We start from the raw sequence: 13736 nt of genomic DNA, 5'->3' as shown, positions 1-13736 counted from the left end.
GCTTAGTTTCTAGTGCTGCAGTAAAACACCATGACCAAAAACAACTTGGGAGGAAAGGGCTTATTTCAGCTTACAGCTCTCAAGTCACACTCTGTCACCGAGGGAAGTCAGGGCAGGAACCTGGAGGCAGGAGCTGAAGCAGAGGCCACAGGGGTGCTGCTTCCTGCCTTGCTCTCATGCCTGCTCAGCCTGCTTCCTTATGGAACCCTGGCCCACCTGCCCAGGGATGGGGCACTCCCAGCAGCTGGGCCTTCTATTGATTGCAATCAAAAAAAGGTCCCACAGACCTGCCTACAGGCCAGTCCGATGGAGGCACTTTCTTCATTGAGATACCTCTTCCCATTGACTTTAGCTCCTGTCAGGTTGACAAACCCCCCCCCCCCCAAAAAAAAAAGAAAACCCTACCCAGAACAGTAGACTTCGTCATTCACTCTGGATCAAGGAGCTAGTGAAAAGTGGTGCTGAACTTCAAACCCACAAAGCCTTGCTCTGAAGACTGGTTGTCTTGACCTCTTACAGTGTCCCTAGTTGAACTGGAAACCCATGAGACGTTTCTTTTCTTTCATGTAGGTCATCATCAGCATTGTAACTGGTCTCCCTGGCTGTCACGCTAGCAAGCTCTGTGCTTTCCTGGTCACTCTGCATAAGGAGTACGGCAGGTTAGTGCGGTTTCTGCTTTGGCTTTGGGGAAAGAGATTGTGTGCCCAGCTGCCCTGGTATAGGGGAACGTTATTCATGTGCTGCCACTTGGTGTGACATTGTTGGCACAACAGTCATCTATCACCTCCTCGGTTGATACAGTGTGCTTAGTGCCTTGTTTAGTAAGTGTTGACAGGTTAACCAGATCCTCACATCTAGTGATTTTGTCCTATAAACATTCTTTTTATTTGGGAGGTAGAGTCTCCTATAGTTCAGGCTTGCCTTGAATTTGCTGTAGCTGTAGCTGAGGATGACCTTGAGCTCTTGACCCTTCTGCCTCTACCTTCCAAGTGCTATGTTACAGGCATGAGCCACTACACCCAGCTTGTGTGTGTGTGTGTGTGTATGTGTGTGTGTCTCCCTCCCCCCTCTCCACTCCCTCCCCATTTCCTCCCCCTCCCTATCTCCTTCTTTCTCCTCCCTCTTCTCCCTCCCCCTCCTCTGTTTCTCCTCTCTCTTTCTTCCTCTCCTGCTCCCTCTCCCCACCCATGCCTCTGTCTCTCTGAGATGGTGGCCTCAAATTCATTGAAGTTCTCTGCTTCGCTTCTTGAATGCTGGCATTACTGGCATGTGCCACCATTCCTGGCTCTTGCTCTAAAACATTCTGAATTTTTTACCTTACCCATTTCCTACTAGTTTTACCAAGCATGAAACTGAAGCTATTTTGTTCAGGAAATCACTCAGGTCAGAAGTCTTTCTCACTGCTGAGGCCTTCTGATTATACATTACCTGTCTTTTTTCCTGGTGGACGGAGATTTCCTAAAAAAGATCCAAGGATCTTGGTTTTGGGATAGTGGGCTTCTAACCCAGCTAGAGACTGCTGTCTTTTTCTGTGATGCTACAATAGCTTTCTCTCCATAGATAGCAGCATGTCTTTGAGAGTACTGGTCGTATTTAAATCCACAACTGAGCTTCCCAAGACCAGGCCATATGTAGCGTTATGCTAAGATTACCTTTGCTGTTTCCAGATGGATGGTATACCGCCAAATCATGGACAGCTCTGAATGTTTCCATGCTGCCCACTTCCAAAAATACCTTTCCAGTGCCCTGGAGGCCCAACAGAACCGCTCTGCCCGACAGTCAGCCTACATCCGCAAGAAGACCAGACTGCTGGTGGTGTTACAAGGGTGAGTGATGGAGACTTGGCGATAGAAGTGAGGACGGGGACCTTGTCATTATTGTTACTTTATCTGTGCCCTAATGCTATCGATACTCCTCAGAAAGGCCAGGATGCTGTTGCCATACTGTGGCTGAGGGTAACTGATAGCTACACATGCTTTGATTTTGGCTTCCATATTGTAGTATGTCCAAGAGGTGAGGAATTAGAGAATCTGGTAAAGATTCTACAGTAATTCATAGAGTGATTGAGAATAGTCTTTAAACCTTGCCATCTAGGTATGGGAGCCTCATCTGCCTTATTCTGAAGTCCCTATAAGTACCATTATTGTCAGAGGAAAGGTAGATTCCTGCCCGTGCGTGTGCGTGTGTGTGTGTGTGTGTGTGTGTGTGTGTGTGTGTGTGTGTGTGTGTGTGATGTAGATGTGTATGTATGAATGTGTGTCCTGTGTACTCATCACCCATGGAGCCAGAAGAGGACATAGGATGTTTTTGCTTCTTGTATCCTTGCTGTCTGTCTGTCTGTCTTACTCCTTTGAGTCAGTATCTGTCACCGACACTGGAGCTAGGCTGGCAGCTCCTGTCTCCGTCTCCCGCAGCACTGGGGTTCAGGTGGGCACAGCCATGTCTTGCTTTTCTTTTCACCTGTGCGCTGGGGATTCCGACTCACATCCTCATGTTTGCAGAGCAGATGCTTTACCCACTGAGCCATCTCCCCAGCTGAGAAGGGAGGTTTGGCAGAGTCTATGCCACTGCTCTGGCCACTCCTGTTCACCGGCCTTCCATGGAGGAACGCCTTGCACCTGGACCTTTATCATCAGGGCCCAGAAAAGAACAGAACAGGGACTGGGCTTGTTTCTGGTGTTATGGTTATAAAGAAGTTTTGTGCTGTTCTCACAATAATAGTGTTTCCAGTTAAGAATAGGCGCAGATCCAAAGCTCTGTTTGGACTCCTGGCTGTAATGATGGGACGTGGAAGGAGCTCAGATGGTGGTCCACTGGCAGTGTGCCCCTTGGGACCTTCCTGCACTGATGGACCTTGTTGCAGTCTGACCCCGTCTCATTTCCCTTCTGTCAGCCCTTTAGGCCATGGGCTTGTCAGAGGGAGAATTGGGCCTTGAAGCCACTTGTTTTCTTGAGGTTTTCTGTTGCTTCTGCTAGTCAGAGGAGTGGGTCAGCCCAGCATCACCACCGTCTGTTCTGCCCTTGCCAGAACTGAGAGTCACTGGGAGTGGGGACCTGGAAGAGAACTTGCCAGCTTGTCAGTATACACAGCCAAGGTCATTTCCATGATCCATTATTTTAGAGAATGTTATTGATTCCTTATCTCTGACTCTACAAGTCTGTAAAAACATTGGATATTTAGCTGCTTCTGGTCTGCTGTTAGAACCAGCTCATGCAGCATAGACCCAGCATTCACCCAATATTCACCACAGGGTATGAAGGACACCAATAGGTAGAATAATGGCTAAGCCCAGCCATGATGGCTCACATTTATAATTCTAGCACTTAGGAGATGGAAGCAGAAAGATCGACCTTTGGTTATAGGAATTTGAGGCCAACCTGGATTATATGAGAGTCTGTCTCAAAAAAAACAAAAAAACAAAAACAGCTAAATGCTGTTGCTCTTTACTAAGGCACTTATAGATTTGACCCATTTTTTTTTTAGAGCCAACAGATAACATACAGTTACCTGCTTTATAGTTTATACAACTCCTTGACACTAGACATTGAGGTTGTTGGTAAAGGAAGATGCCAAGGGCTCTTCATATCAAGAATTCCTAAGCTGGAGAGATGGCTCAGAGGTTAAGAGCATTGACTGCTCTTCCAGAAGTCCTGAGTTCAATTCCCAGCAGTCACATGGTGGCTTATAACCATCTATATAGTAAGAGCTGATGCCCTCTTCTGCAGTGTAAGGAAACATGCAGACAGAACACTGTATACATAATAAAGAAATAAATCTTAAAAAACGAAAGAATTCCCTCCCTCTTTCATCTTACTATGTAGTCCAGGCTGACCTTGAACTTGTGATCATCCTGCTTCAGCCAACAGAGTGCTTGGATTGCAGATATTCACCATAACACTTGGCTTGTTTTCAAATCCAGCTTCTATTTTCATCAGTATATCTCTGATGTTTTTTAAGATTTTTTTTTTTGATGAGTATGAGTGTTTTGCTTCTGTGTATATACGTATACCATGTACATGCAGTGTCCACATGCGGACCAGAAGACGGTGTCAGATCCCCCTGGAACTGGAGTTAGAGACAATCTTAAGCTACCATGTAGTGTTGGGAACTGAACCCACATTTTCTGTAAGATCAGCAAGTGCACTTAACCTCTGAGCCATCTCTCCAGTCCTGGTTTTTGGGTTTTTTTTATGTGTATATCATTTTTGTATCTGTGTATGTCATGTGTATACTAGTGCTCACAGAGGCCAGGGAAGGGCTCAGATCCTCTGGAGCTGGAGTTACAGATGGCTGTGAGCTGCGCAGTGTAAGTTCTAAGACTCAAACTCAGGACCTGTGGAAGAGCAGCAAGCACTCTTAGATGATGAGCCATCTCCCCAGCTCCCCCGCCCCCATCAGCATGTCTTTGGAGAAGAACTTGTGATATGTAGGGTAGAGTTTTCTTTAGTCTCCAGGGAGGCTTGTTTCTACCTGTTTTCCATCTCAGAGAAAGTAGCATTGAGCTTTGACATTGAATAAAACGGTTGTTTCAAAAATGGAATTAAAGGGTTTTTATTTTTTGTTTTGTGTTTGAGACAGGGTCTCATTTCTCATGGGCCAGCTTTACTGTGTAGCTGAGGATGACTGTGAACTTTGGTCTGCATCTCAAATGCTGGCATTACAGGCATGTGTCTCTATGCCCAGTTTATACAAGCTGGGAATTGAACCTGTGGCTTCCACTCTAGCAACTGAGCTAGACCTCACCCCAGGTCCTAGAGTGCTCTTTTAATCTTAAGAATCAGACTTGTAGTTCCCAAGCTTTTAGGGATAGGGTAGGCAGAAGGGAAATAGATGTGGTTATAAAAGGCTCTTCTTTTTCAGAAGTTTTACATCTTGACATAAAATAAATATATCTTGAAAAAAAAAAAAAAGACAGGCCTTGCTCCATTGCCTTGGTTAACCACCCACTTGTTACCTTGCCCATGCTAGACTAGCCCTGAACTCACAGGGGTTCTTCCCCATCAGAAATCCTTTATTTTCAAAGGTGCTGCTCTGAGAGCCTGCAGTGTGTAGGGCTCCCCTGCACCCAGGCCTACCCAAGCACTGCACTAGAAATAGACACACAGATGCCCCGGTAGAGAAGCCAGAGTACAGCCTAGGTAGTGCTCACTGAGCAAGCCAGGCAGAGTGACCAGGCTGGGGATCCTTGCACTTTGGAGGCTGGGGCAGGATTCCACAAGTTGGAGGGCAGCCTGTTCTAGGTAGCAAGTTCCAAGCCACCATAGGGCTACATAGTGAGAGCCTATATAAAATAAAAATAAATAAGTAAGTAAACACCCCTGGAGCTGCCCGACGCCCGTGAGAAACTAGAACTTAGCACACCCTGTCTGCCCTGCAGCTCTGATGGCTGGGCAGGACCGAGGATGATGTTCTAATCTGGGACAACCCAAGGGCCTTTTTACAGGTGAGTCGCGTGTAGGAACTCGGGACACAGCTCGGACAGGTTGCACCCACTCCCCCACCTCCCACTGCTCTTCCATAGGCCCACACAGACGCAGGTCCTCTGATCTGCCAGATGCCCTCGGGTCTGACTTCCCTCCATAGACTTTTGGTAATAGTCTGGGTCCCTTGGGACAGGACTGTCCCCTGTGAGGTGAAGAGGCCCCTCAGAGTCATCCCAGGGTCTGCTGGAGGTCGAATGTCCCCTTTATTGATCTGTATTGCTTTAGGCTTCAGAAGCTGTAGCACTGAACAGCCACTTTATTGCAGAGACAGTGAGCAGATAAATGAGGGAAGATGGGACCAAAGATGCACACAGAGAAAACAAAGGAACAAGGAGAGACTGTGGCTGACAGTCAGTGCTTTGCAGACAAACTGGGGGAGGGGATACAGGTGTCCAAAGGAGCATGACCATTACTGCAGTATGTGAAGACCCAAGATGTCTCCATAATGTGCCAGCTGACATAGCTCAGTGGTTCAGTATTCAACTAGCATGTGCAACACTCTGTGAGTTCGATCCCCAGCACCACAAAAACCAACCGAGTGCCACCTGAGCAGAGACCAGAAGGAAGCCAGCCAGTCAGGCAGATACCAGAGGAAAAGAGCATCCCAGCCTGAGGGAGCAGAGTACAAATGTAGAAGTATGCCCGGCATGTCCAGAGAGGACCCAGGAGGCCAAAGTGCTTGGATTAGGGGAAGGGATAGGAGAAGTAATGCCATTCCCCCTGCGCTGTGAGAGGTCAGATGGCACAGGGCTGCCTGGCCCACAGTAAGGGGCTCGGCTTCTGCACTGAGACAGAAACCAGTTTTGAGCAGAGCAGTAATGTGATCTGTCAAAGGGCTTAGCAGATCCCTCTGGCTTCTGTGTTGAGAACAGTTGGCAGTGAGGCAGGACAAAAGTAGGGGGGCAGCTGGGCGGCCATTGGGGTGGCCTAGGTAAAGTACGGTGCACTCTGGACCCAGTGGGAGTGTGAGCAGTGATCTTTTCAGGCGTATGCTGAAGGGTAAGAGAAAAGTGGAGTCAAAGAGGACACGGATCTTTTGGCCCAGTGTCTGAAAGAGTGAAGTCCCCTGGGCTTAGAATAACAGGAACCTGGGAGGAACCAGCTCGAGGGTTTGGATTACAAACACATTCGCTCCTAAGTGAAGACATCAGACTGGTTCTGTAAATAAGATTGGAGGGAGTTCCAGGCAGAAGATGGGCCTAGAAATGGTATTTGACAGATCTGATGACCTTGTGAGATGGGAGGGAGAGGAAAGAACTAATGAAAACAGAGTCTGGCAGGAGCCCCTGAGTTCTGACCAGAAAACACAGTCACTTCTTATCTCCAGAGTAGGTTGGCTCTTCCACCCACTCTTCCCCTTTAGGGGAACCAAAAGAACTTGGGGATGAAGAAGCACGCTGTGGATTTTAGGGGCTCTGGATCATAAAGTGAGGTACCACCAAGGAACTCTGGGACAGCCTTCCGCTTTGGGTCTTCAGCCCTCGTCCACTCAGCCACTCAGTGCTCCCCTGTTCTCCTGTTCTCTAGCCCCAACCAGGAAGCTAACCATGTGTTTTCTCCCTTTAGTTACACAGATATCGTTGACGTTGTGCAGGCCCTGCAGACTCACCCAGACCCAAATGTCAAGTCCTACTTCACCATTGGTGCAGTCACAGTGTGTGTGGAACCCCTGAGCTGCTACATGGAGCACAGGTAGACACTTAGGACCACCTCCAGCCCACGATGTGGTGTTGAAGAGAACTGTAGTCATTTTCCCTCCCCACTAGAATGAGACAGGCTTTTACACATGTTTGGTTTGTGGAACACAGCCCATGGTGTACGCAGTAAGTACCCCATGACTCTGATTTGTATGAAGTCCTAAAAAGGCGCAGAGCAGGATAAACCACCACCTGTGGTGGTTTGAATTAGAATGGCCTGCCACAGGCTCATATCTTAGAATGCCTGGTCCCCAGTTGATGGAACTGTTTGGGATAGATTAGGAGGTGTGGCCTTGTTGGAGGAAGTGTGTCACTGACTTTGAGATTTCAAAATACTAGAGTGATTCACAGTACTCTGCCTTCTAGTAATTTACCTCTGCCTCCTAGTTTTATATCAATATGTACTTTTGGATCAAGCTCTCAGCTGTTCCTGCCACTTTACCTTTGTTCCTCCATCATGGACTCTAGCCCTCTAAGGCCATTTGCCAATTAAACACTTTTTTTTTTAATGATTTGCCTTGGTTTATCACAGCAATGGAAAGGTAACTAAGGCAACATACAAGTCCATGTGTTCTAAATACTTGTCTCCTCCAGTTTTGACATCAGCATTATTGGCCCCTTCCCATGTCAGAGGTTTCGTGTCCAGCCTTGTGATAGGGTGTGATGCCTTGTGGGAAATCTTTGTGAATTGACATGGGCTTCAGTGAGAAAGGAGGCAGGGCCCAAGAAGGGCCTAAGTGATTGCACCCAAAGTCACAGGCACTTAGAGACACAGACGCTTCCAGGAATGTATATGCTATGCAGCAGGTGATTCAGTGGCTTATATAATCACACACACTCTGAAGTCAAAGCCTCTGGTATGGCTAGCCCTCTCTTTGTTCCTGGTCTTTTGGTCTTATTGGTAGCACATGAGAGTTCTTCCTAGGAATCTTAAATTATGAGAGTCAGGAAGGGAACTGGATTCACAGCCTAAAGTAGGAGTTACCAAATTTGGTTCACATGGTATTTGTCCAGCTATTTTATAAAATTAATTAAAGAATGAAGCTTGTGCTCCTAAGCATCTAACTTGCTGATCTGGGAACCATGGAGCTCCATGGACCCAGACAGACCTAGACCTTGCCTCAGGCCCACTGTGTGGAATGCCTTGGGCAAGATGCTCAGCCTACCTACTAACCCTCCACCTACTCCCCTCATCTTAATAGATAACAGCAAAATCATGTCTAACTGCTTTATGTTGTTCATACTTATGGGAACTTGAGGAAACTCATTAGTGGTAGCTGCTTCTCTAAAAGGAGCATTATAATAGTTGGGAATTTTAATTTTTTTCTTATTTTAATTATCTTTTTTTTTTTTAATTTTTTTTATTTTCGGGACAAGGTTTCTCTGTGTAGCCCTGGCTGCCATGGAACACACTCTGTAGACCAGGCTGGCCTCGAACTCAGAGAGATCCTCCTGTCTCTGCCTCCCAAGAGCTGGGATTAAAAGTGTGCCACTGGGCCGGGCGGTGGTGGCGCACACCTGTAATCCCAGCACTCGGGAGGCAGAGGCAGATGGATCTCTGTGAGTTCGAGGCCAGCCTGGTCTACAGAGCTAGTCCAGGACAGGCTCCAAAGCTACAGAGAAACCCTGTCTCGAAAAAAAAAAAAAAAAAGTGTGCCACTACTACCCGGCTGCCATGTAGGAATTTCTGTGGATCATGAACTTCGGTGCAAAACTATGAATGTCTTGGATAACTATAGGTCTCAATGCTCAGGACCACCTGACTAATTATCGGTCAGCTTTATGCTTTTGTGGGAAGTAATGATGACTCTGAAATAAATGGTTTTGAAATACATTTTTTTTTCTCCTTAGATTTCTCTTTCCTAAATGTCTTGACCAGTGTTCACAAGGTAAGCAGTATGTTTTACTTCCTGTTTATATGCCCATCACATTCTGTTCAGATACAGTAGGCTTTTCTCTGTGCTGTTACCTTTCTGGAATCTACAATACAATACAAAATTGGTCCAAGGAAAACTTTGACAACTTCCTTGTGTCCTGCTGGGTAGACACATCCTCAGGAGCTTTTCTTTTGATGCTGTAGTTCCCACAGCAGCAGCACCCCTGCCCTGGCCTTGCTGCTGATGAACAGTAAATGGAACCTCTGGATCAGCAAGGTCATTAGGGGTCCTGGAGATCCAGAATAAATTATAAATTCCTGCAGTGGTGCTGAGATGCTCAGTGCTATCAGGGGAGGTGCGTGGGGGAGTGGGGAGCTGACTGGGCATATACTTAGGGAGGTGAGCTTCCTGAATCACCACAGCAAGCAAGTATCTGATAGGGGAAAACAGCTTGGTGTCCTCAGCATGCTTGTGCCCTGCTGATCCCATTGCCGGTCCACAGGGACAACAAAAACAACACCCCAGAACTGTCTTGGCAAACAGCTGAGCTGGCTGCTGCCCAGCATGAGGCCGAGGACTCAAGTCTTGTCGAACTTGGTAGACGAGGGAGTAGGAGTAGCAGTCCCCTTGCTTTTTTGAGACAGAATCTCATGTAGTCCAACCTGGCTTCAAGTCACTAAGTCACTATGTAGCACAGGCTAGCCTTGAACTCCTGATCCAAGTGCCAGGTTAGTATAAGCTGTCATGCCTGCCTTCAGCATCAGCAGGGTGGAATGAAGGTTGTCTGGGTTCATCCCTAATGCGTAGTCCAAGTAGATTTAGGTTTTGTGGAGGTTGGGTTGGTAGGATCTGTTGACAAACTAGTTGTCGGGCCTAAGTTGGAAAAGAGATACTCAGAATGCTTGTTTTCTAGTGTAGAGGATTAGAAAAGCTGAAGATAGCTGTCCTTGAATAGAAAGCACAAGAGATACAGAGTGAGTTCCAGGACAGCCAGGACTGTTTGATAGAAAAACTGTCTCAAACCCCTGCCCCCCAAAAAAAGAAAGCACAAGAGAGACACTGGAATGGGAGGCTTTCTGATCCTTGGTATCTAGGCTTCAAAGCCATAATCAAAGACAAAGGCTGGGACAGATAGTCAAAATCCAGATGTGGAGTTGAAAAGGTTAGAAGGCCAGAGATGTGAAGGGGATTGGAAAATCCTGGAGACTGAAAGATGAAATAGGAATTAACAGTATTTCAAATATCAAAGACAGAAAAATCAGTTATGTTTGTTTAATGTTGCAGAGACCTCAAGGATGATTTAAAAAACAAAACAAACAAATAAAAATCATTAGTTTTGCAAGTGTGAAGGGCACCAGTGACCTCAACATGAATGTCTGAATAGATAGGTCAGAACCAAAGTCAAATCTTAGTTAGTAAAGCAAGTGAATCTGTGTAGAAGCCAGACATAGTAAGTCCCAGGCCAATCCGGGACTATATAGTGAGACCCTGTCTGAAAAAACAAAGAATTGCCATTTCTGTCATCTAGTAGTGGGAACATCTGGGTTGCATAGTGAGATTGTCTTCTGTGTGTGCCTGTGCGTGTGGGGGTGGGGTGGGGTGGAGGGGTGTAGGCGTTTGGCACAGGGTATTGCTGTAGCCCTGGCTGGCCTGGAATTCACAGAGACCCTCCTGCCTCTGCCTACTAAGTGCTGGCATTAAAGGAGTGTACCACTACACCTGGCTGAGACCCCTTACTGTCTGTCTGTCTGTCTGTCTGTCGCTTTCTCTCTCTCTCTCTTTTTCTTTTTCTTTTTTGGCTTTTTGAGACAGATACAGTTTCTCTGTGTAGCCCTAGTTGTCGTGGGACTTGCTCTGTAGGCTGTCCTTGAATTCATAGAATTCTGCCTCCTGAATGCTGGGATTGAAGGTGTGCAACTCCATCGCTAGGCAAGACCCTGGGATCTTGGTTTTGGTTTGTTGTTGTTATTGTTTTTTAAGTTTTTGTTCATTTGTTTCTGAATTATTTGCTGAAAAATAGAAAATAAGCCTGGGGGCTGAAAAGGCCACTAGTCTTGATAGAGGAAGTCTGAAAGATTCTAGAGCTAACAGTTGGGCAATGGTGACTGATTCAGACAGTGATAACTTCTAAGGAAATAGAGGAAGTGTTTGCTTGGCTGGTAGTACTTGCTTACAGAACTGGACTTGGTGGCTTACACTTAACAATCCAAGCACTCGGGAGGCTGGAGCAGGAGAATTATCACAAGTTCCAGGCTTAGCTACAGAGTTAGATCACATCTCAAAAAATAAACAAAACCACCAGGCCAGTGGTGGCGCACGCCTTTAATCCCAGCACTCAGGAGGCAGAGGCAGGCAGATCTCTGAATTTGAGGCCAGCCTGGTCTACAAAGTGAGTTCCAGGACAGCCAGAGCTACACAGAGAAACCCTGTCTTGGAAAATAAACTAAGAAGCAAACACAAAACAGATGAACCTACAGAGATGTGCTGACCTTCCTTGACCCTTCCTTCTTGTCAGTGTGGAGCCACCTCCGTGACACTGTCCCCTCAGCACCTGCCCCTTTTGCTTTGTGAAGCATAAGCACGGATGGTAGGTTCCCCAGGCAGAGAGTCTTGAGGAAATGATCTGTCTTCATCATCCGTGAATCTGGAACAGCTCTGGGCCGGTATCTCAGCCAGAAAACCCCTTTAGTGTCCATCCTTCCAGGATGAGGCAGGCAGGCTGGATTCCCTTGGGCACTTGGTAATACATTTCAGTAGTGATCCCTTCCAGTACATTGTTCAAAGGCAATTTGTCTCAGAGTTTGTACTTGCTACCATGTGGGCAGATGACATTATGGTCATAAGTTGGTTTTTTGGTTTGTTTGGGGGTTTTGGGGGGGGGTTATTTATTTGTTTGTTTATTTATTTATTTTTGAGGCAGGCTCTGTGTATCCCTGGCTACCAAGAACTTAGTTTGTAGACACCAAGCTTACCTCACGAAGATCCACCTGCCTCTGCCTCCCTAGTGCTGGATTAAAGGCGTGCATGCCACACAACCCAAATTATGTGTCAAGGAACTCAGGAGTTTTAGTGCCTTGGTAAATTATCTTCCATTTGTGTCTGGGCCTTCAGGACTCTGACCTAGCTGGTTTGGCTCACCTTGGATGGGCAGGAGATTAAAAACAAAAACAAAAAACGCATGTCTCCCTTCTCGTTATTGATTCAGTGGCTGTCTTGGAAGTGAGATCTGCCACCAGGAGACAAGTACTTCATGTCCTGAAGGAGCTTATTACCTCTTTGCTCCTGTTCGTGACTCAGGCTCCCAGGTTCTCCCCCAGCCCCAACAACCAGGGACCATTTTACAGTGATAAAAGGATTGTATTGTAGTCTGAGGTGATATGTCTTATATAAACCTGGGTGATAGGGAACAGTTTCTTTTCTTACTGTTCTGCACATTTAATGATAGCAGAGGCTCATATTATGTTTAGCAAGGCTCATTATAATACTGACTTAAAGCAAAGTGAAGGTGTTTTAACTCCCTGCGTTTGGAAGTGTATATAGAGAAAAGAAGGTAGTTTCGTTTATTCCTGGGCTGCTGAATGTCTTTAGCCTAGTCTGGGGTAGCCAGACAGCAAAGATGTTTCTCTGTTCTTGGGAACAGGTCAGGCTAGACTGCCTGCCTATAGCCCCGCTTGTAACTTTGGTCAGTCTTGGCGTTCACTTTTGATACAGAGCAGAAAGAAACTCCTGACCCCAGTAAGGTGGAACTCCTCCTCACTATGGCTTGTTGGCCTGTGTGCCAGACAGTGGCTCCTCTTGCCCTGCAGATGGCATTTCCTCTTGGCAGGTGGCAGTTTACATAGCTGGGCTGAGGAATGCTGGAGCTAATCCTTGGCTCTCTTGCTGTGGAGTGAAGCCCTTTTTCTGTACCCAGTTCCTGACCTAGACTCCTACCCCTACATGTCCATACAGTACATGTATAGCAAGCAGAATATTTCAGATGGGGTTCATCTAACTGAACCCCACAACCTGGGCAGGAAAAGGGGCAGGCCAGGACTGTGCCTGTGACCCTGGTATTCACTGCTGAGAAGGGCAGGTTTGTACTAGTTGGACTTGCCCTTTTGGCTAAGGAAATATCATAGTCTCTAGGCCTCTGTAGATCTCTCCTAGCTTTTCCTAGCTCCTTACTACAAGATCCACCATATTGTTCTTTTCTTCTGCCCATGGTAACCTCACAGTCACCTTACAGGGTCTGGCTCCCTTGTCTGCCAGTCCTGGAATGTCTAAGACTTCAGGGATTCCATCTGCTTGCCTGTGGTGCCACATTTTGGGCATGGCCTTATGACCTCGACCTACTCTGTTTCCAAAGGCTCCAGTGGCTTCCTGTGGCTGCACCAAGGTGTGGGGATCTGGCATCAGGCTTTCTGGGCCAGCCCTTGATGTTCCTCTGCAACCTCCATAGTGACCTTCCAAATGAAGTGTCAACACACAGGTACCCCCAGTGCACCCTCATTCCTTAGAACTGGCAGGGGAAAGTCTATCTTAACATGAAAGGTTTGGGATGGAAAGGGAGTATGAGTAGCCTTTGGAATGTGAACCTTTTAAAATAAAAGAAACAGGCTGAAGAGATGGCTCAGTGGGTAAGAGCACTTGCTGCTCTTCCACAGGACCCAAGTTTGGCTCCCAGCATCTATTTGGT

General features: G+C 46.8%; 1 protein-coding gene across 3 annotated transcripts in view; it reads left to right on the top strand.

The window, feature by feature from the left end:
- Nucleotides 1–13736, top strand: part of Dnaaf9 (dynein axonemal assembly factor 9) — a 143062-nt gene that overhangs the window by 107276 nt on the left and 22050 nt on the right. For all 3 annotated transcript variants that reach the window (XM_052724534.1, XM_052724533.1, XM_052724535.1), the window contains exons 26-29: nucleotides 571–659; nucleotides 1668–1826; nucleotides 7051–7176; nucleotides 9033–9070. In XM_052724534.1, the coding sequence (XP_052580494.1) occupies nucleotides 571–659; nucleotides 1668–1826; nucleotides 7051–7176; nucleotides 9033–9070 (412 nt within the window). The remainder of the gene's footprint in view (nucleotides 1–570; nucleotides 660–1667; nucleotides 1827–7050; nucleotides 7177–9032; nucleotides 9071–13736) is intronic.

This window comes from Peromyscus californicus, unplaced genomic scaffold, assembly GCF_007827085.1.
Source record: "Peromyscus californicus insignis strain IS unplaced genomic scaffold, ASM782708v3 Scaffold_7__1_contigs__length_154581171, whole genome shotgun sequence".
In the NCBI taxonomy this organism is placed as follows: domain Eukaryota; kingdom Metazoa; phylum Chordata; class Mammalia; order Rodentia; family Cricetidae; genus Peromyscus; species Peromyscus californicus.
This window is presented reverse-complemented; position numbering and strand designations above follow the sequence as displayed.